The sequence below is a fragment of the Schistocerca americana genome, chromosome 2 (assembly GCF_021461395.2).
Source record: "Schistocerca americana isolate TAMUIC-IGC-003095 chromosome 2, iqSchAmer2.1, whole genome shotgun sequence".
Taxonomy (NCBI): domain Eukaryota; kingdom Metazoa; phylum Arthropoda; class Insecta; order Orthoptera; family Acrididae; genus Schistocerca; species Schistocerca americana.
Genome location: NC_060120.1, coordinates 98,497,630 through 98,521,258, shown reverse-complemented (window position 1 = coordinate 98,521,258; position 23,629 = coordinate 98,497,630). Strand labels below are relative to the sequence as shown.

At 41.2% G+C, this 23,629-nt stretch overlaps 1 protein-coding gene across 1 annotated transcript in view; it reads right to left on the bottom strand.

The window, feature by feature from the left end:
* Positions 1 to 23,629, bottom strand: part of LOC124595765 (organic cation transporter protein-like) — a 151,432-nt gene that overhangs the window by 71,292 nt on the left and 56,511 nt on the right. Inside the window, exon 2 of the mRNA XM_047134646.1 lies at positions 10,529 to 10,682. Coding sequence (XP_046990602.1) covers positions 10,529 to 10,681 — 153 coding nt within the window. The 5' untranslated portion in view covers position 10,682. The remainder of the gene's footprint in view (positions 1 to 10,528; positions 10,683 to 23,629) is intronic.

Below are 23,629 nucleotides of genomic sequence, written 5' to 3'. Positions count from 1 at the left end.
GGTTGCACGTCTGTCATGCTGAACAATTCTCTTCAGCCATCACTGGTACCATCCTTGCAGGATCTTTTTCCAGCCACAGCAATGTCAGAGACTTTGTTTTACTGGATTCCTGATATTCATGGTACACTTGTGGAATGTTTGGATGGGAAAATCCCCACTTCATCACTGTCTCGGAGATGGTGTGTCCCATCACTCATACACTGACTATAACACCACATTCAGACCCACTTAAATCTGGATAACCTGCCATTGTAGCAGCAGTAGCTGATCTAAGAAATGTGCCAGACACTTATCGTCTTATATAGGTGTTGCCAACCAAAGTGTCGTATTCTGCCTGTTAACATGTGTTTCCTTTTTTAATAATTCACTGTAGGACTTCATTACACTGAGTTTCCACCTACAACCAATCCCTTGAATTATGTGGTAGTTTCTCTTACTGCCATAAGATACATCAATCCTTCATGATATCCATCCCTTGTCCATGCTTAACCTTTATTCAATTTTATGTGAAGTGGGAAATCAAAGTTGCTGCAGATAAATGGTAAGTAATTGGTTAGATTTTTTATCTACAGTGTCCTATGTGTAAATCTCTTACCAGCATTCTCCCCATACTTTCTCTCTAAACATTGTCAAGGTCTTAACTTAAATTCCTATATTAAATGCACATTTTATTCTAATGTCCCATCACGATGAGATTCAGTCATTTACTCATTCACTCACTGTCTCTCAGAGGTCCCATTAACAAAAGGCACATGAAACATATAAGCTTAATCTGTATGCTACATTAGCAATAAACCAGCGTTATACTGCTATATATTATTTGTGCTTATTGCATCTAAGTTCAACCTAGTGCACTGCAAGAAAGACTGCTAATTTCTATAAGGCTGTCACTGCCTCAGTTAAATGAAATAGCTGCTGTTTATCTTCTATTGGCAGCTTCATACTTACTTGATTACATTGTGGACTTATTTTCAGAGATAATGATACCATACTTTCATCTGTAAGGTCAAAAGCCAGTTTATAACACACTATTACTGTTTGATAACGTTAAGTTGATGCCTGGCCCAGTGGATGTTGGAAATAACAGGAGATATGCATTGCCCTGCACTTGGACTGCTGAGAGGAGGGGAGCAGTGGGGGAAGGGAGCACTGACTCCTTTCGAAGAGCTGACACAATTACCTGTACTTTGTGCTAATAAAAAGCAGAGGTGGTACACACATGGAAATATTGACAGCACGTGAAGGAAAATAAATATTTTCCAATCATTGCTGGTTTTCTCAGGTACTGGTAGCACCAGTAAAAAGTGTCAATTTATTGTGGCCAAACAGTACACATAAGGTAACTCTTCCCTAAACACTTCAACTTGCTATGTAGCTAACAGAAATTTTCAGTCCTTGAACCTAGACAATCAACTAATCTGTAGAATTTTTTGTTATGGTATATAGGCAATTATTGAAAACCATTACACTGAATTACATAACTGTACTCTGAACCCTGGAAAAACAACCATAGTCAACAAACTGACATTAAATCATTTTTGTGCAAATTACAGTTCTGCTGAAACTGATTTTTATTGTATGCTACAAAAACCGTTAAGAAGCAAATGCTCTGGGAAGCAAACGTAAGAAATTAAAGATCCCTTAAGTGACCTATGCAAGACATGAAGTTATCTACTTTACCCAGAAGTCTTACTTTATGTACATTGTACAAAAGACGGTGTCATAATGCAAAGTGGGGTGAAAACATCCAAAATAAGGCCTTGTCACTATGTCAACATAATAAGAGGCATTTCTAACAGCAAAACTTACTGAACTGAGTTTCTTGATTTGTTTATTTATGTACTGACTCCATTTTAATTTATTATCCAGTTAGATCTAGAAGAATTTTACACTTAGTATTTCATTTAGTGAATGATCAATAATGTGTGCTTCTGGAGATAGCACATATTTCTTCCTTGTTTGAAGCTACAAAATATTAATCTTTATGAACTACTCTGAGCCAGTTCTAGGCCTGTTCAGCTTGCGATGAAGCAAGCTGGGATCTCTTTACTTCCTTTCTTGTTTTACCATCTACATCCTTAAATTAATTTTATTTTCGTTTTTGCCGAACTACCATTAACATATATGAGTATAATCCGCATTTTCATAAAAGAGAAAGGTTGGGCCCCAGTCTTAAGAAATATAGCACCAGATCTAATTTGTGCTTACTTTTGTGCATGTAATTAATTTCCTAATTTATTTTGACTATTCTTAGTTAATATCTTTTGTTATAGGGTGAAATCAGTAATTGTTTTGTGGCTCAAATTCTGTTGTTGACTTATAAACCATTAGTGGTTGTACAATGATTGTCAATAGCTCACTAAGCCTCTGCGATGATGAATGCTAAGATCTTTGGACTTCAGTCTGTGGTATGCTGTTTTGATGTATGCATGTGCTCTTGCGTATAGAGTTCATTCAGGCAATAAAGTTCATTTGTTTCTTATAGTTGGGTTACTTCTCTTATCTCTGACGAGGATAGGGGATCAATAACCACACCAGTGGCCCCAGATTCTTTGTCATTCACAGCTAACTGCTTTCATGTTTTAGCAGTGTTCAGTGGTGGCATATGTAGAAAATAAATCAATTACTGTAGATTACATTGGACTCCACATTCCCTGCCTACACACTTGCTGTCGATAGTGAGGCTCAGATGCAACCAATAATATGAGTACCAGTTTCATGCTCTCATATCCATTCATTCAAAACTGGCCCATATGTGCATAACTTAACAGCGACTGCACCACCATGGCAGGAACATTATATAATGGCACCATTGCACACTGCAACCTACACTGGCTGTCAAGTTCTGTCTCCCAACAATGACGGAGGTCTACATCATTTGAAGCAAGAATTCACCTCAAAATCTCTCACTTCTAGGCCTACGCATCCATGAAATTCATTGGTTTGTCACTCACAACAGGCATGGACACTTATTATATACAAGTGCAAAAGTGTTCTGTCCTACTGCCCACATAGTTTCTCACAAAATATCTGTCTAGACCTTTGACAGCCATGGTTGTCCTATCCGTGACAGTCGGTTTCACTTCCATGCCTACCATGCTATGTAGCGCATGTGGTCAGTGCCTTGCCTGCCCCCCCCCCCCCCCCACTGCTATGTAGCGCATGTGGTCAGTGCCTTGCCTGCCCCCCCCCCACCCTCCTCCATGGGGGCCTAGGGTGACACACCACACCAACCTCCTTCCTCACACAAGATTCGCACACTGAACCAACCATCTTCTATGTACCATGTCCCCGTGGGCAATGTCCTGTAGTTTCCACAGCTTTAGAAGGAAAACCCAAAGACATTGTTCACCCTGGCATACAACATTCCTGACATAACAGCATCCTAAAGGATAACACTAAATTCATATGCTTGTTCAGCCACCTACATGACCATACTGGCCTCAATAGCAACCCGATTTTGAGCCCTCCTGACAACCCAAGTATGCTACGATGTAGGCAGTTATCATCGAACACTATCGCACCCCCCTTCCCCCAGAAGCATTTCATCATATCAACCACATCATATCATCATATCATCTACTTGGCAATAGACACCTTCAAAGTTGTTGCGACACCTCCACACACACAGGTCAACTCCAAAACAAGCCATGTATTGGCCTTTGGGCACTATGGGTTGTTAAGCTGCCACATGATCCACAACTTCAGCTGCTCTCACACTCAATTGACCCCTGGAACTCTTAGAGGCTAAACTCTGGCTGGCGAGTCAGGCACATAGAATCATCCATCATCAGCAACTCAGCAACTACGTCCAGCCACAAGCTACTTGACGGACAAGAAGGTTGGTAGCAGTGTTTTCAATCAATCCACACCTCCCCCCCCCCCCCATCTATGATGAGCTCAGCTGGCAGAGGTTGCATGAGAGTTCCCATGACATAGCAGAACACCCTGCTGCCACCTGATGGCTGGTCACTAGCATTACCTGCACCTCCACCGACCTCATCCACTGAACCCCCATCCGATCGCACTGCAGATCTCTGGCAAAGCACAACAGATGGCGTGTGTGACAAATGCCTTACTCACAATCCTGTCTATCTGCTCTGTTGGTGAAGTGGCAAGAAACTGTTGGCCTCCCTGTGTGTGGCACCCAAACTCTGCACATGGACTGGTTTAAGCACAATGGCTTGCAATGATGCTGCAGGGCACCATTACATGCAACAGTTACTCAACACAAAGGACTCTCCTAGCAGAAGATTTTATGTCTTAGATCACATTGATATCCTTCATTTCCTCATAGACACTGGGGCAGGTTCCAGTGTCATTTTCCCCTCTTATGCTCCCACACATATTCTCCCAGTGAAACTCACCCTTTGCACTCTCAACCGTTCTCACATTAACGTCTACAGTACAATTGAATTTTGGCTCCAACTTATGCCTGTTTTTCAGTTTCACTGGACTTTTCATGTAGCTGATGTGGACAGCCCAGTCCTCAGAACTGCCTTTCTTAAGAATTTTTGCCTCTCTCTGGACCACATTCGGCGTCATTGCTACAACTTTCGACAGGCATACATACTCCAGACCCCTTCTATCCTTTGACCCTATGTCCTTTGGTAAGAAGCAATAAGTCGCTCTCCGTGATTGCTTCTTCTTCACCACTCACATCACCAACTCCCTGGTCGAGCTTACTACCCAGTGCTCCAAGATCTATTCCCTATAGGCACACAACTCGGGACTTCGACAGCTGATCGACAATGCATCAGACAAACTGACACATGTCCATCAAACTATCAACAGCCTCATCAGTTCATGGTCGACTTACATCGTGGACACACCCACCACAGTAGCCTTACCCTGTCGAGATCTCCACATCCTTAAGCTAAGGTCAGCTACATTGCCCTAAAAGTGTATCGTCTGATCATGACGCCTCATCATGAGGTGAACCGCATGTATCTGCTGCACCAGTACAGACAGTACACCTACGTGCAGTTATCAATGGTACCTGCCATAGGATAACAATGACGGACAGTCCTCCTTTGCACTACAATGCACATTGTCTCATCATTAAGAAACTGCACCATGTGAAAACAATTACTAATTAACTATTAAGTGTGGGTGTTGTATGTCCTTCATACAGTAACTGGTCTTCCCCCATACATCCTATCCCTAAGAAGGATGGTTCATTCTGATTGTGTAGTGACTATCAGAAACTCAATGCCTGTACGATTATGTCCCCCCACATTTTCGGGACTTTCCCCAACTACTTAATGGAGCGCTAGTGTTCAGTGTTACTGATTGTCGCATGGCATACCATCAGATCCCTATACACAAAATGACAGCCCTAAAACAGCAATAATTACAGCGTTCAGCTCAAACTTGGCAAAGGTTCATTGACTCTGTTTCGCTCAACCTACCTTTTTGCTACGCCTACTTCAGTGACTTTTGACAATGTTGATTGGAATACTCTCTTTCAAATTCTGAAGGTGGCAGGAGTAAAATACCGGGAGCGAAAGGCTATTTACAATTTGTACAGAAAGCAGATGGCAGTTATTAGAGTCGAGGAGTATGAAAGGGAAGCAGTGGTTGGGAAGGGAGTGAGACAGGGTTGTAGCCTCTCCCCGATGTTATTCAATCTGTATATTGAGCAAGCAATAAAGGAAACAAAAGAAAAGTTCAGAGTAGGTATTAAAATCCATGGAGAAGAAATAAAAACTTTGAGGTTCGCCGATGAAATTGTAATTCTGTCAGAGACAGCAAAGGACTTGGAAGAGCAGTTGAACGGAATGGACAGTGTCTTGAAAGGAGGGTATAAGATGAACATCAACAAAAGCAAAACGAGGATAATGGAATGTAGTTGAATTAAGTCGGGTGATACTGAGGGAATTAGATTAGGAAGTCAGACACTTAAAAGTAGTAAAGGAGTTTTGCTATTTGGGGAGCAAAATAACTGATGATGGTCGAAGTAGGATATAAAATGTAGACTGGCAATGGCAAGGAAAGCGTTTCTGAAGAAGAGAAATTTGTTAACATCGAGTATAGATTTAAATGTCAGGAAGTCGTTTCTGAAAGTATTTATATGGAGTGTAGCCATGTATGGAAGTGAAACGTGGACGATAAATAGTTTAGACAAAAAGAGAATAGAAGCTTTCGAAATGTGGTGCTACAGAAGAATGCTGAAGATTAGATGGGTAGATCACATAACTAATGAGGAGGTATTGAATAGAATTGGGGAGAAGAGGAGCTTGTGGCACAACTTGACTAGAAGAAGGGATCGGTTGGTAGGGCATGTTCTGAGAAATCGAGGGATCACCAATTTAGTATTGGAGGGCAGTGTGGAGGGCAAAAATCGTAGAGGGAGACCAAGAGATGAATACACTAAGCAGATTCAGAAGGATGTAGGCTGCAGTAGGTACTGGGAGATGAAGAAACTTGCACAGGATAGAGTAGCATGGAGAGTTGCATCAAACCAGTCTCAGGACTGAAGACCACAACAACAACAACTTCAGTGATATTCCAATTTACTCTCCCTCTGTTGAGGAGCATGAAAAACACCTATCTCACATTCTGTCTACTTGCACCAACAACAAGTGTTACCTTCCTTGGTCACACAGTCATCACTGAGGGTATATGACCGACATCTGATCATGTTGCACAAATCTGTGAACTCCCACCATCTGCGACCTATAGTGGTTTGCGCCATTTTCTGGGAATGGTGAAGTTTCTTTGAAGACATTTGGCACATGTCGCCTCTCCCCAGGTTTCTCTGACATGCTTTGGCTAACAAAAGCTCTTCTGGGACACATATGATCCTGTTCCACTGACCTTGGTGTTCCAGCCCTATCCCAGCTCTTCCATCCGATACTATGTGACACCTTGACTGGTAACCTCCACTTCCCTATTCCGGTTTCTCTAAGATGGACAGGTTTCTCGGCTGTCCATGATCTCTCGTACACCCAGACGTTAAGGCTGCAACATGTCTCGACACAGAGCATTTTGCCTGGTAAGTTTGGCACTGTACTCAACCTCTGCTGGGAAACTTTGACATACCGAAGGGATGTTATCATCATGTGCACTTCGACATCGTGGGCCCCCTACCCCTTCTGAGGGATTCAGATATATCCTTTTGGTCGTTGATCAGGAAACCACATAGGTCAAGCTGTACCTCTTTCAGATGTCATGGCTGATTCTGTTGCAGTACTTTCGCTTCTGTGTGGATTTCAGATGCCCCACGTCAATCATTACTGAACAGGGATGACAGTTTGTGTGCCTACTCTTTGCCAAATTATGCTCTCTGTGCAGTGTCGACAGGTTCCATACAATTGCATTTCACTCACAGAGCAATGTCCTGGTCGAACTTTGGCACTGTATTCTTAAAGCAGCTCTCATATTCTGCCGTAGTTCCTGGTCAGAGGCCCTATCTTGGGTCTTACTCAGCTTTCATTCAATTATAATGGTGAGCTCTTAGTTCCACCTACCAAGTTCACCGAGGACACCAAGTTCCCATAGCACCTCAGAATGAGCTTCCATCTCTAATCAAGCGTGTGTGCTCGCTTATCTTGAATATACATACACAAGCGCTCCCCCGAGCGCTCATACATAGCAATTTGGCACACTGTGAGTTTGTGGTGTCACACAATGACATCATTTATGTATCCCTCCAACCATCATATTCTGGTACACATTGTGTCCTTAGCCAAGCAAACAACACTACGGACATTCTTCTCAATGCCAAATGTCAGTTGATTACCTTAAAGAAAGTCAAACCTGCTTGGAGACTGGATGAGAAACTTTCTATGAGCACAGATGCAGAATCAGTACCAACAAATGACACCTTCTCTGTGGGTAATGATTACTCCTCCCAGTTCTCTATTCCCTCAGTGTAATCCCTGACATTAGTGCCTTTTGTGACACTCCCCCTCCAGAAGAAGTGGTTAGGATATGAACTGTTCTGTGCTTTCATCATCTCACTCCCCTCCCAATGCTGTAGACTTCGCTGTTGACATTTATGACTTCTGCATTGAGGATCTATGTCTTCAGCTTCATGGCAATGTGTCTTTATATTCTTCACTTCTCCTTGTTCTCCTGATGACTTGTCCACCAGTCACATCACATGTCTTCACTCATTCCAGTTATTGCAGTTACTGAGTGAAGCCAATGAGGGCAATAACATGGCTGCCACAGACAGACGCAGTAGTCTCACCATTATTGTCACACTACTTACGCATCCACAAGACCAAGCATCCACACTGGAGCTCTCTATTTCCCTTGCAGGCGGACACATGCAGCCACCTGGCTGGTTACGAGACTATGTGGTCTCCAACATCTGCACTTCCAACCATCCCCAGACACTGAGAAATGGTCTTGTTTCTAGCTAAATAAAATTCTACATTATTTCCCTTATTTTCAGAGCATTTTATTTTTGAGCATAATTTATGTGCTCTTCTTTTTCTTAATAACTGGCTGCATGATTATAAGCCATTTAGTATTCCTTTTCCACCTTAATAACTGATAGATAGTTGAGTTTAAAACCAAATTGTCAGAGGCTGTTGAGTTATGACCTTCATTCCTCTCTGGAACTATAATAAAACATTCACAAGTAGCAGGTAATTTCAATAATCAATACTTAAATGTAGGATTGAAAATGGGATCAAGTTATGTGCAAAAATCAAAGCAGTATGTTAAAAAGCCTGTGCTGTCTTTGTGTGGATGGGTGATTTTTTCCTCTCTCTCTGTTTCTTTCTCTCTCTATTTCTTTCTCTCTCTCTCTCTCTCTCTCTCTCTCTCTCTCTCTGCTCAGCCATGGAAATATTTATTGGGAGGTCCCACACACAAAACATTAACACAGGCTCCAAACTACAGAAAAGGGCTATTAGAATAACAATTAAGAGTAGTAACTGAGCTCCCAGTAAAGATCTTTTTAAACAGCTGGGGATTCTAACTGCACCATGTGAATACTTCTACCTACAAGTTAAGTACATGAAGGATTATTTAGATAACATAGAGTAAGGAATGGTAAGAACTGAAATTAATAAATTAGAAGCCTCTGTCGATCCGTAGTAAACTGTCAGGATTTAACGATTCTTACTATAAAATCCTCAGCTAAGACCTGTCATGAATAATTGTAACTTCTTTCCATTCTCTTGAGCTTAGCACATCATTTATTACAGTGGGATGCTGACTAAGCTTTTTCAGGCACATCATGGAGAAAACATGAAAAATTCTAGAGAACAGTAAAAGTATAATCACTATCTTGATGCCAGCCATAAGTGTGTGTGTGTGTGTGTGTGTGTGTGTGTGTGTGTGTGTGTGTGTGTGTGTGTGTGTGTGCATTTTGTTTGTTTGTATGTAATTTGCAATGGAATGCAGTGCAGTGCAGTGCAGTGTTATGTGTGTTTAGTGACCAGTGATGCATTACAAGTGAATAGTACACAAGTGTTTTTGATAACATTGCTGTTTGCATGAATTATTTAAGTTTTTTAAAAAACATCCTTGTTCAGTTAAGATGACAAGTCTGTTAGCATTTTGTAAACAAGCTATTGGTGTATAAATGACTAACGAAATCTTTCTATCACACATACTCACACACACACACACACACACACACACACACACACACACACACACACACACACAGGCTCATGAATTTATAGGGATTTAAATTCAGTGTGATATGTTCTTTGCAGTTTCAAGATTTTGTTCAGAAACATGGTGAGTTTCTGATAACAGCATGAAAGCTAAAAACTAACCTAAGAGTTAGCACAATGAACCACATAGAAGCATAACTAATTTTAAAAAGGTGTTGGATATTGTTTCATCTGACAAAAATACTAAGTATATTTGGAATCAGTTTTTGACCTCATATTTAATGGCAGAGAAATGAGTTAATGATTCAGCCATATGTAAAACCAACTGTAGTTTCTAGACGTATTTGATAGCTTTCTCTGAAGCATGAAGTGTGAAATTTGTGATCCCATGAAATGAGTGGTTGCTTTCTTTGCAAGTGGTTCTCTCATAAACTAATCCAGATGCTCTGAAGTTCATTTGGGCTAGAGGTAGGATGATCCAGGGGAATGGTTACATGTTGATATCACTAATCACAAAAAATGTAATGCCTCCTTTATGATGTAGCATCAAATAAATGTTAATAGCTACTTTATTTACACTGATCATGGAATAGAATAAAGAAAATCTAAATTAAAATTGCTGCTCTTAAAGTAACAGAAGGACCATTTTGCCATTTGACATAGTACCCAAAATTATTTCTTTAGGTAACATTTGTATATCGAAGAGCAGGGAAAATTCTATCCACAAAAAAATAAATCAACAAACAAAAGAAATTAGTTACATCTCCATGTAAGAATAAAATTTGCAAGTGGTTGGTTATCTTGAATAAACACAAAATTGTTATAATTAGTTTTATTATTAGTGCTATTACATGGTAGCCAATATTTATCATTGCTAAGGAATTTTTTCTGCAAATGAAACGTAATGGAGAAATTGGGTTAAACTTTTTAATTGTGCTAAAACTCACCCCATTTGAAAGTACATGTCCTGAGCAATGGTAAGTTCCAGGAAGCTTGTCTGGTCCAATAAAAAGGATGCTGGCCATTTGCCAGGCAGATGGAATTTTCACAAGAGACACCAGCAGAAAAAGGTGCCATGGTTGCCTTTTCTTCCATTCCATTCTATTTAAAGAACAGAATATGAACAGGATTCAGAATTTTATTGTTCTTCTTGCAGTGAAAATAATGGAATCTTCATACTTTAACACATAAATCCAAATTTTATCATCAAATTTAACACAGTTACTACAATTACAAAAAAACTACAAAATCATTGAGATATGAATTCTGGGTATTGTCCCAGCCTGTTGATGGAATTATTCCTTTCATTTCTACAGTTTTGTCAGTTGATAAGAACTTGAATATAAAATTGTGTATGCACCCACACCCACTTATAGACAACCAGAGTCACAGATTCCAGTCATTGATGAAGTAGGCTACTTTGCTAGGAAACATATAATTATCCACTTCAGCTAAGCAGCAAAAACAGGTTCTCATTCCTGTTTGTGTTGCCAGTCTCAATCTTCAGTTTGATCCTCTCAACTACCTGCCTTTTAAATTGTAGGGAGATACTGTATAGTGACTAGCACAAAATTGCTACCCAGCACCCCTCAAAAATTATCAGCTTGAAGAATCCGTGTCTGCCTTCTGCTGTTTGTTAATGTTCATCACAACAGTCTGTTGCAAGTAATTTTTGATAATGTACACACAGAATATTGAATTACTTCTTCTTTTTTTCTATTTTTACTGTACTCGTCAGAGAAGTTCACAAGACATCTGGGTCATTTGGATCGGGAACCACACACCCCTCCCTGCACCCATCTCTCTTGAAAGAATAGTTCACTAAACATATGGTTATTTTCAGATTTTTCCAAATTTTTCAGTCGACTTTCAGCGAATAATACACAGTTACAAAAAAAATTAAGGATCTCGACTGTCGCACGAAATTCTAGAAAATTACAAGCTATACTTGCCATAGGACACTTCTTAGCTACTTGTCTGTGGGTTGCCCTGTGTTGATGGGCTGGCAGCCTGATTGTCTGTAGAACATTTTACAGCAAGATAAAGATCACCAATCACAGCCTGAGTGTACCTGCTGTCAGCAATCTGACCCTGTCCACTGGTCTTCTGCTCTTTCACAAATGCTGCTGGAAACGACCAAAAGTAACAGAATTCAGTGCTTTTACACGCTCCAGTATGGGTAACCTTTATACAGGTCTGCATCCACAGTCACAGTGCTACATTGTGAGAGTTTGTTGCTATTATAATTCTTCAGTCAATTGCGTGACACAAGTACTGGTTCAAATTTATGAACAAATATTTTTCACGTGATGTATTTCTCTGAATTGCAATATCTTGGATGTTACATCAGAGAGATTTATGAAGCACTGGGTACATAACTTATTTTTATATGGAAACTACTTTATATATGGTATAGTGCTGTACTGATACTGTTAGTATCATTAAAATTCTAATCTTCTGAGGCAAGTTAAAACTCAGGGCAACAGCAGCTTGTATTTGTGTGGGCAGGCAACCCAAACGGAGATGTCAATAAAATTACTTGGAAAATCACCCCAAACAGTGAGATCCCCCCTCCATCCAATACATAATTGAACCCTGAATCGTAATCTGGTCAATCTTCGGTTCACTCAGCTGTAGATCATCCAATAAAATATTTTATCGATATCTAGGGCGATATCTATACCATTATTGTAATTCTGTTGAATATGATAGATTTGGGATAAAGTACTTTTATAGAACAAATGAGTTACCTGAATACATCGAAGCACTCGCCTAGATTAATTTGTGCAAAACAGTCTTCACCATGTGCTGACCTGCCCTCTATACAGCATCCGAGGATGAACGCCTGAGGATGACACGGCGGTCGGTCGACTATCGCGTGATCTCCTTTTTTTCCCTCTAGTCTGCAGGTCACAGGTTTTCTCACCAAGGGCTTCCTCAGCAAGGGCAGAGGGAGAGAAGCTGTTCCCCTCTCCCCGAAGAAAACGAAAAATTTGAATTTCTCTACTTAAAAACTGACACATTCCACATCATTATGAAACGTCGTATACAATATAAGATCTATGGAAAAAGTATTAATATAGTGTAACGTGAAACGAAATCGCATCCGCCTCCTACAAACTGACAGATATATCTGTTCGGCACCAGTTTGAAGAAAGCAGAGCAGTAATAATCGACATTCACTAGCAGCAAGTGTATCAAGATTCATTGCTGTGAAACGTTAAAACTACGGTATTTCGCTCACCGTGGATCTAACATGAGCCCACACCCCCCATCATTCGCCCACTAGCTCAAATCCAGGATACGCTTTTCGCACTTGTTCTGCGCTATGAATACGTTTTTTTTTTAAAAAAAAAAAAACTGTGCCGCTCGTTCCGTGCTCGAAGGTAGCTGGAGAAAAGATTTTTCGTGTATCGTATCTGATTTCTCTAGTAATTATGGTTTTCCTATTCAGTGTTACAAGACTCGCATCAATATTTCGAAATTTGTTACTCCAAGGGCATTTGTCGGTGGCATTTCAGCCAAATATTATCGATGTCTCCAGCTTAAAACGAACAGAGGCTTACAACAATTTCTCGCACCGGTACGTAAATCGTAAAAAACTTCCTTGACTGCTTTCAGTTCTTGGATTTGAAAAGCTAAATGACACAGGTTGGTTAGATCTAATCTCCTGTTTATGTCGGGGTCATTGAGGATGGAGCACAAATTCGTTGGACAATGTATATTATCATTCACCTGATGTTGTTCATCGAAAACGTGAAGTGACCGACCGAGCATATGAACATCGCGCTCCCTCGAATACGAGTCCGGTGTTTAAAAAACTGAAGACATTGCTCGAAAACCTGACATAAACACAAGCAGCTGTTGTTACTGTTGACTGGCGTTTTGCAATCATTCTTGTTCGACGATAAGATGTGCCTTATCACCGTTCTATCAATAAACAATGGCGTATCACTTTCCTTTGTTAAAATTTGTTCAGTAACTCCGTCGTCGTAACATTATTCGGCATTCTTTCTTTCTCTTTTGTCATGAATTTATGAGTAAAGTGAGGCACTCTCTTCATCTTCGATCCTGTGAAACAACTGCCTTCTACTGCAAGCTCTTTGCTTTCCATGTTTTGGGAGGAGGTAGTATGGACCAAAGTAAGAAATAAATTGTTTGGTATGCATGAGCTCTGAAACATGTAGCCTTAAGAGCTATGAGGACTCGTTCGATAGAAGAGATGTGTTTCACAGTAGCGGAGATGAACAAGTACACATAGCTCTTAAGCTATGCGTTTACTTGAAATTTTTTCTTGTTTCGATCCATACTACCACCTCTCAAAATATGGAAAGCAAAGAGCTTTCACCATAAGAGATTTGTTTCGCAATATCAAAGATAAGGAAGTGTTCGTAGCTCCCAAGCCCGTGTTTTCTAAACATTTTAGCTTCGAATAATCGTTCCTGTCACATCCCCGAACATTGATTATTCTTCCTTGGACACCCTTTATATCTAGTGTAACCTAGGACTCCATCTACAAACTTTCAGAGGCAAACAAGGGCTGTAAAGTGCGTCCCTTAAGAGATATGAACACTTGTCCATTACCACAACAAGAAAAAGAATGCTTAAGACTCTTTTTTGAAGCAAATTCTTTATCAGTGACGTACGACTTCAGCATACACCATGCTTCAAGTTTGAAGTACAGCTGTATGTATTATACCGTGTGTTCGGAAATTCCCGTACAGACTTCTAGGGTTTGTAGAGGGGAGTGAGTGGATAATACTTTGAATAGGAACCCATATCCAGAAACGTCATGCAACGACGCTACAGAGCCTCATAGTTAGAGACGCCGGCGCCTATAAACATATCTATATACCGGGTGATTCCGTGATGATGCTACAAAATTTCTAGGGTGATGGAAGATAGATGTATCAATTTGGGGTGACGGTCCCTGTACCACAAACAGAAACGAAAACTCGAAAATCATAAGTGAAACAGTTCTGACAGTGGAACACATGTATCGGTACTGTTGTTGCGAAGGTTGTAAGGGTAGGTAACTTTCCGAGGTAGTAACAGGGGCGGTGGTGAGGGGGACGGGGGCTATGGGGGCTAACACCCCCTCCCCATGGAGTATCATATTACTTTTGATAAAATGACTTCAGAAACCAGCGAATATATTACTCCAACATATTCAATCATTTTTTTATAATTATGTAGCAATATAGGTTGCAATGTATTCCAAACACATTTTAACAAAAGAATAAGAGTGGCAAATAGCGTACTTCCTAAACCAATAAATACCATTTAACTTAAAATAGGCGTCTTATTATTTATTAATACACATTTTTTACCCTGAACTCCAAAACAGTTACCAAAAACTACTTTAAGCAATACCAAATTTTACCAATTTGTCGGTAGAGGACCCCCAACTTTCCTATTGTTAAGCCATATTCCATTCCCGCAACCCCCCCTCCCCCCATTAGCCCCCCCCCCCCTTTGACCAACTTCTAGAATCGCCCCTGGGTGGTAAAATGGACCAAAATAAGAACAAATGTCTCGTCAACATATGCTCTAAAATGAGTACTTAAGAGCTATGAGCACTTGTTCAGTAGAGGAGATGCGTTTCACAACAGCGAAGATGAACAAGTGCTTCTAGTTTCTCAGGCACGTATTTCAGAGGCCATGTTTAGTGGACATTTCGTTGTTTTAGTCCTACTACCCTACAGTCTCAGCACGTGTATTAGTACGTGTATTCCACAGTCAGCGGTATGAGAATGGTTTTCGCTTGGACTCGTTCGTTTCCCATACAGGGACCCTTACCTCAAACTGAAACATCTATCCTTCTCCATCATCGTAGAAAGTTTGTAACATTATAACGAAACCATCCTGTATGTACATACATTTACTGGCACCAGCGCCTATAACTTTGATTCTCTGTAACGTCTACTCAAAACATTAGGTACTCATTGCCCTCTATAAGTTCTAGAGGTTTGTAACGGGAACTTACGGACACCCTGTAGGTTTTAATAAACCTTAATCCCTGTAACTGTGTAATGCCTTTTCAGGGTTAATAACTGCCCGATGAATACAACAAGATATAGTTTTCATATCATCCCGTGTTCCTGGATAGCCTACTGAAGTATTATAAGAGTACATCTACATCTACATCTATACTCCGCGAGCCACCTTACGGTGTGTGGCGGAGGGTACTTATTGTACCACTATCTGATCCCCCCTTCCCTGTTCCATTCACGAATTGTGCGTGGGAAGAACGACTGCTTGTAAGTCTCCGTATTTGCTCTAATTTCTCGGATCTTTTCGTTGTGATTATTACGCGAGATATATGTGGGCGGTAGTAATATGTTGCCCATCTCTTCCCGGAATGTGCTCTCTCGTAATTTCGATAATAAACCTCTCCGTATTGCGTAACGCCTTTCTTGAAGTGTCCGCCACTGGAGCTTGTTCAGCATCTCCGTAACGCTCTCGCGCTGACTAAATGTCCCCATGACGAATCGCGCTGCTTTTCGCTGGATCATGTCTATCTCTTCTATTAATCCAACCTGGTAAGGGTCCCATACTGATGAGCAATACTCAAGAATCGGACGAACAAGCGTTTTGTAAGCTACTTCTTTCGTCGATGAGTCACATTTTCTTAGAATTCTTCCTATGAATCTCAACCTGGCGCCTGCTTTTCCCACTATTTGTTTTATGTGATCATTCCACTTCAGATCGCTCCGGATAGTAACTCCTAAGTATTTTACGGTCGTTACCGCTTCCAATGATTTACCACCTATGGCATAATCGTACTGCTTAGTTACATGAACCACATCAATCTATTTTACACCAGGAGATTGAGAATGTATTTTTGGCATACCTCAGGATTTCACACTATTATCATTCATACATGTATTCGATGAGACCTTCTGATGTACTGTTTGTATCAAACTTATATTACTTCTTATCTCTGTAGAGTCGATTACGCAAGTTAGAAATAACACTTTAATTCGTACCAAACGTAAGACTAGGTTATCTTTTATTTGCAGGGGAGGAGGGAGGGAAATTATTAAATGTACGTGGAAGCCACGGAATGCAACATTAGACGCGTCTTGAGTGAATAACGCATTTCTTCAGTATCTCAGATCATGTGTGCTTTACCGAGAAAGATTTCGTACAAACGATTTCGTAGTAAGGCTAGGGGCAAACTGGGACGCGTATAGCACGTGTGACGAGACACGACACTGTATCGCGCGGGTCCAACGCATATTGAGACGTGTACACTTACTTTGCACGCGCTGGTTAGCGACGCTCTGGGCTGACAGCAACGAAGCGCGCGTACACTGTGATCTTTATCAAGCGATTTTACAGAAACTATTCAGTAAAAATATTTCATTTTTATCTTGCTTGTAGCGTTACATGTCAGCTTCGTGGCGAAGTGCCCATAATCTCGCTAATGGTTATACTTATTGTGGTTAGTAAGACACTACGCAAAATTCGAAAAGTTTGCAATGAAAACCATATGTTGCTGTGTATGAAATTTAGCCAAAATGTTGAATTTTTCTCTAGACTTGGGAGGAAGTCTCTGCCTCCGATTTCGAGAAAATGGATTCTATGTAGCGCGCTCACCCCCGACCTCACGCCCGCGAGAATGAAATATTCACATCTTTCATATCTCCTAAACCGCTCGAGACATCGAAACGAGAATTTGGCGTATGATAATACACAAGGAGGAGAGTATTTTGCTAATTCGTAAACACACGGAACTTTCTTATCCATGGCGGTATACCAGTAATTATACTTCCCTTTTTATTTTTTTCACTCCCATCACTGTAATTTTTTAAGAGTTATAGACAACCAGTGAAACAGGAGTTTCCTAATATGAAAATAAACATGAAATTTCTTCCCTTATGTTACTGCAAATCGACAGCATGAGGTTTTTCGTAAGCTATTGAGCTCTGTGATTGGCAATTACTTGTTTAATGAGGCACTCTGTTTCAGAATTCTGTGGCAATAGCTGCTGTGAGATGACTTTGTGCAAATTACACTGTGTTTTGGCAAAGGAAGTACAATTAAAGCTGTCAACAAGAGAAATGTGGCCGTTACTCGTAAATGGTGATGCTTCTTCGAGTGAGAAAGGGTTAGCAATTCACACAAAAATAAATTGCCAATTCTGTTGGAATTTTGGTTGAATCCCCGTGATCCATCGTATTTTTAACACTGAACGACTGGAATGGAAACTTACCAAAAATGGTTCAAATGGCTCTGAGCACTACGCGACTTAACTTCTGAGGTCATCAGTCGCCTAGAACTTAGAATTAATTAAACCTAACTAACCTAAGGACATCACACACATCCATGCCCGAGGCAGGATTCGAACCTGCGACCGGAGCGGTCGCTTGGCTCCAGACTGTAGCGCCTAGAACCGCACGGCCACTCCGGCCGGCTGGAAACTTACCAAAGGATTTTATTCCTTCTCCTGATCTGAGCAGTATTAAAATAATGACGAGCGTTCCTTCAGGCGGAATGATAGGCACACGCCATATGCTGGTTACTCACCTACAGCTTACCAAACTGACAATGCGTGATCGCGAATGAAATAGTTGTTATTGAGAAAAATAAACAATTGATCTGTCGCGCAACACAGTGGCCAGTGTATTGTCAGCAGCTGAAAATTATGCGCGCGACAGGAATGCGGAAGCAGCCATGTGTGCCTTGTGAACGAGAGTTCGAAAAACATTGTCATGAAAGCAGATCTGCCTTTGTCAGCAATACATTACAACAAATTAAATATATGTAATCACGACACTCTTTCAGGATACTCCTACTTTCGTAATAATACCGACCATTTTTTTTTCATTTGTGTAGCCTGTTGTATAATTAGTTTATTAATGCCGATAATGTGTATCTTTACGACTGTTTCTAGCTTACATTGGAAATGTGACGCCCACATGTACATAGTATAATGTCTCTTCCGAAGTTACGATGGTGAAACTTAATTTACTTTATTCCTTGGACGATTTTTCCCAGATGCACAAAGGGGTCATATCTGTGGTAATTACGCCTTTTCGACTTTTTGCAACAGGTCGTAGAGATACGTCAGCATAACAGGCAACAAGCTGATAACCTTGTTTTACGTTCCTGCCTCGCTTCTAAATCACGTGATTTTATAATATTCCTTACTTCCTTATTCACTACCTTCACGATGAATCGTCTGTCCCTTCTTACGATCTGAAAACATTATGGAAGCGGAAGATATAATCCCAGTGGTTGATGGCTCACCAGTTATTGAACTGTGCATTGTTCTTGACAAAAGAATAAACAAAACAAAAGAACTGTACAGATATCTGTAACTATTATGTACTAACGGAAAGAGATGGAGCGGTTAAACGGCGAGAAACGTATACAGTAAGGCCGTATTTTTGGGATGGGCAATACTTTCACTGCCAATATGCGCCATGCCGAAGTGAACATACGGCAGGACTGCCTTCACACTCCCCGCCTCACCCCTCCCGCAGCACTCGCTTGCCCGGAGAAACTGTACCGCAACCACAACGCCGAGCGACCTGGCGCAGGCGCGTGTCGCGTCCCAGTCGCGTCGTGTCCCATTTGCGCGGTCCCATTTGGACCTGTGAAGTTACAAAAATGCGCGCTGCGCTGCGTCGCGCTACACGCGTCTCAATTTGCGCCTAGCCTAGGGGCAACGAAAAACTCACGGCTGTGAAGCCTGAGGAATAATTAGGCATAAATTAATGTGTAAGGCGCTATTTGCATACAAATTTATAAGTTAGGAGGTCCTTGTGACGGCTGATAGAATTCGAATAACCTACATCTACATTTACACTCTGCAAACCACCGTGAAGTGGATGGCGGAGGGTACGTCCGATTGTGTCAGTTATTAGGACTTTTTCTCGTTCCATTCACGTTTGGAGCGTTGGAAGAACAGTCGCTTAAATATTTCTGTGCATGCTGTAATTAGTATTAATATTGTCTTTGCGATCCCTGGGGGAGCTTTATGTAAGGTGTTGTAAAAAGTTGCTAGGTTCAACACTTGTTGGTTCTAACAATATCCTAAGTAGGTTTTCACAGCATACTTTGCGTCTGTCTTCAAGAGTCTGCAGTTCAGTTCATTAAGAATTTTCGTGACTCTCTCCCACGGGACAAACAAAAATATGACCGTGCGTGCTTCCGTTCTTGTATCGTTTCAATACCCCCTATTAGTCGTATTTTGTACGGGTCTCACACACTTGAGCAATATTCTAGGATGAGTTGCACGAGTGTTTTGTATGCAATCTCCTTTGTAAACTGATTGCGTTTTCCTAGCATTCTACCAACGAACCGCAGTCTAGTTGCTTTACCTGTGAGTGAGCCTATGTGATCGTTCCACATCTTATCCCTACAAGTTGTTACACCCAGGTTTTTGTAGCAATCGATCGATTCCAGTTGTGACTCACTGGTATTACGATTTCAGTTTCCTGACGTGCACAGTTTTATATTTCTGGACATTTAAACCAAATTGCCAATCTTTGCACCATTTTGAAATCGTATCAAAATCTGACTGAATACTGGTGTAGCCCTTTCAGGTAGTACTTCATTGTAGATAAAACAAATAACTGCATCATCTGCGAAAAGTCTGAGCCTACTATTAATATTATCTGCAAGGTCATTGATACACAGCATCAGCAGCAAGGGTTCCAATACACTTCCTTGAGGCACACCCAAAGTTACTTCTAGATCTGTCGAAAACTTTTCGCCCAAGATAACTTTTTGCATCTTCCCTACTAAAAACTTCTCATCTCAGTCAAAAATTTTGCTTGATACCATTTACGATCGTCCATTTGATAATAAGCATATGTGTGGTTCCGAGACAAACGCTTTTCGGAAGCAGAGAAATACTGCATCTACCTAACTGCCATGACCCACTCTTTTCAGTATGACTTGTGAGAAAAGTGAGAGTTGGGTTTCACGCATACGGTGTATTCGAAATCTATATTGTCTGGCATGAAGAAAATCAATCTGTTCGAGATACCTCATTTCATTTGAGCTCAGAATAAGTTATAAGGTTCTAAAACAATAGATGTAAAGAATATTGGGTGATAATTTTGTGGATCATTTCTGCGATCCTTCTAGTATAAGGGTGTTACAAAAAGGTACGGCCAAACTTTCAGGAATCATTCCTCATACACAAATAAAGAAAAGATGTTATGTGGACATGTGTCCGGAAACGCTAAATTTCCACGTTAGATCTCATTTTAGTTTCGTCAGTATGTATTGTACTTCCTCGATTCACCGCCAGTTGGCCCAATTGAAGGAAGGTAATGTTGACTTCGGTGCTTGTGTTGACATGCGACTCATTGCTCTACAGAACCAGCATCAAGCACATCAGTACGTAGCATCAACGAACGTGGTTTTGCAGTCAGTGCAATGTTAACAAATGCGGAGTTGGCAGATGTCCATTTGATGTATGGATTAGCACGGGGCAATAGCCGTGGCGCGGTACGTTTGTATCGAGACAGATTTCCAGAACGAAGGTGTCCTGACAGAAAGACGTTCGAAGCAATTGATCGGCGTCTTAGGGAGCACGGAACATTCCAGCCTATGACTCGCGACTGGGGAAGACCCAGAACGACGAGGACACCTGCAATGGACGAGGCAATTCTTCGTGCAGTTGACGATAACCTTAATGTCAGCGTCAGAGAAGTTGCTGCTGTACAAGGTAACGTTGACCACGTCACTGTATGGAGAGTGCTACGGGAGAACCAGTTGTTTCCGTACCATGTACAGCGTGTGCAGGCACTATCAGCAGCTGATTGGCCTCCACGGGTACACTTCTGCGAATGGTTCATCCAACAATGTGTCAATCCTCATTTCAGTGCAAATGTTCTCTTTACGGATGAGGCTTCATTCTAACGTGATCAAATTGTAAATTTTCACAATCAACATGTGTGGGCTGACGAGAATCCGCACGCAATTGTGCAATCACGTCATCAACACAGATTTTCTGTGAACGTTTGGGCAGGCATTGTTGGTGATGTCTTGATTGGGCCCCCTGTTCTTCCACCTACGCTCAATGGAGCACGTCATCATGATTTCATACGGGATACTCTACCTGTGCTGCTAGAACATGTGCCTTTACAAGTACGGCACAACACGTGGTTCATGCACGATGGAGCTCCTGCACATTTCAGTCGAAGTGTTCGTACGCTTCTCGAGAACAGATTCGGTGACCGACGGATTGGTAGAGGCGGACCAATTCCATGGCCTCCACGCTCTCATGACCTCAACCCTCTTGACTTTCATTTATGGGGGCATTTGAAAGCTCTTGTCTACGTAACCCCGGTAGCAAATGTAGAGACTCTTCGTGCTCGTATTGTGGACGGCTGTGATACAATACGCTAGAGGTGGCAAAAAATAACGTAACTGATAGAAATAACCGGTTACTGAGAAGTAACGGTTACTGCGATAACCGTTCCTCTGATTCTGGCAGTTATTTCAATAACTGTTTAGTGTCAACAGTGCCTCGCGCCATCTGTCGACCGAAGATCGTACTGCGCATTTGGAGGCGTTCTATAGACCATGGGAATAACTGTGAGACTGCGTGCCATCTGTTGATAAGAACTGTGTACTATTTCGTGGGCCTTCGTTACTTTTGGCATAAACAATTAAATAAAGTTAATGTCCGAGCCGTGGCTGATAGGAGCTGGAGTACAGGCATTAACAAGTACGGTCGTTCCCTTAAGCCACCGTCTTACGTGTTAATTTAGCTTGGTCGGGTAGTACAAGGAAAGTTACTAAGGAATTCGAGCGACTATGGAAATAACTGTCAGAGCCGGTATTCTCCTCTGGCAGTTATCGTTATTGGCTCGTAGTTCTAGTTCTCTGGTAGTTATCGGGCTACCACCACAGATAACCTGGAAGCTGGTAACGGAATAACTGTGTGTCTAGACGTTCCTGACTCGGTGACTCCAGTTAAAGGTCGTAGTTCCAGGTGATATTTCCAGAGAGGATAGTAACTGGAGCGAACAAATATTTTCGTACTGCTACGGAAATAGCCGCTGGCCATCACGAATGACAAATAACATGTCAGAAAGTATAACATAATACAGTGGAATATAATAATTATTGTCCTCATCATTTGTCAGGAGATTGTCAAAATACGTGAATATATCACAGTAACTGCTAATATTTACAGAATTGGTACACTGATAGAATAAAACACAGTTACGTACTTTTAACAAATTTATCGTACACAGAATACCCGATCTTGACTGTAGCAACCAAGTGCTGTCAAAACTGAAATATAGCAGAATTTTTACCTAAGCTGGTCTATCAGTCTCTGTTACGATATTCATCTACAGAGTAGGAGGGGTCACTGGAAGCGTCTGATTCCACCCGTCTGCTTCGACGTAAAGGTGTTGTGGTGTGTGAATGTCATTACGGCACGGTGTTTATGAGTTGGTTTGTGTGTGTGTGTGTGGGGGGGGGGGGGGGGGGGGGCTGTCGATCTAGGTTGCAGTGCCGGAATTTGCTGGTGGTAATTAATTTTTTTTTTTCTAGCTGTGATGTTTTGTGTATTTATGAAGTGTTGAATGTGATTTAATTTATGTAGGGATGATTGATTTGTGGGCTTTTGGGATTGTGGTTTTATTTTTCGCAGTTGTAGGTGTTGGTTTTTTGGCATCAGTAGCTGTGGTGGACCTATATAGGTCACCGGATAATGACCGATTCCCATTTTCATAATTGTGTGTGTTGATGTTTTAGTATCGTCATCTGAGGTTGACCTATGTAGGTCAAGGGAAATGTCTGATTCCAATTTTCGTACTTTTAGTTGTGGGTATTGGTGTTTTGGTATGGTCACCTATAGTTGACCTATATTGTTCAAGGGAAGTGTCCGATTCCTGCAGATTTTTGTTGGTGTAGCAGAATGCTGTATTTTTTTCTTTTTGTTCTTCATTTTGTGTTTTGGGATCATGGTGTTTTTTTTTTTTACTAGCTTGTCCTCACCCTAAAACCCCCAACTTCCCGCAGTTGTCCCATTGGTTTGATTGTATTTTTGGTGGGAAATGTTATTGTAT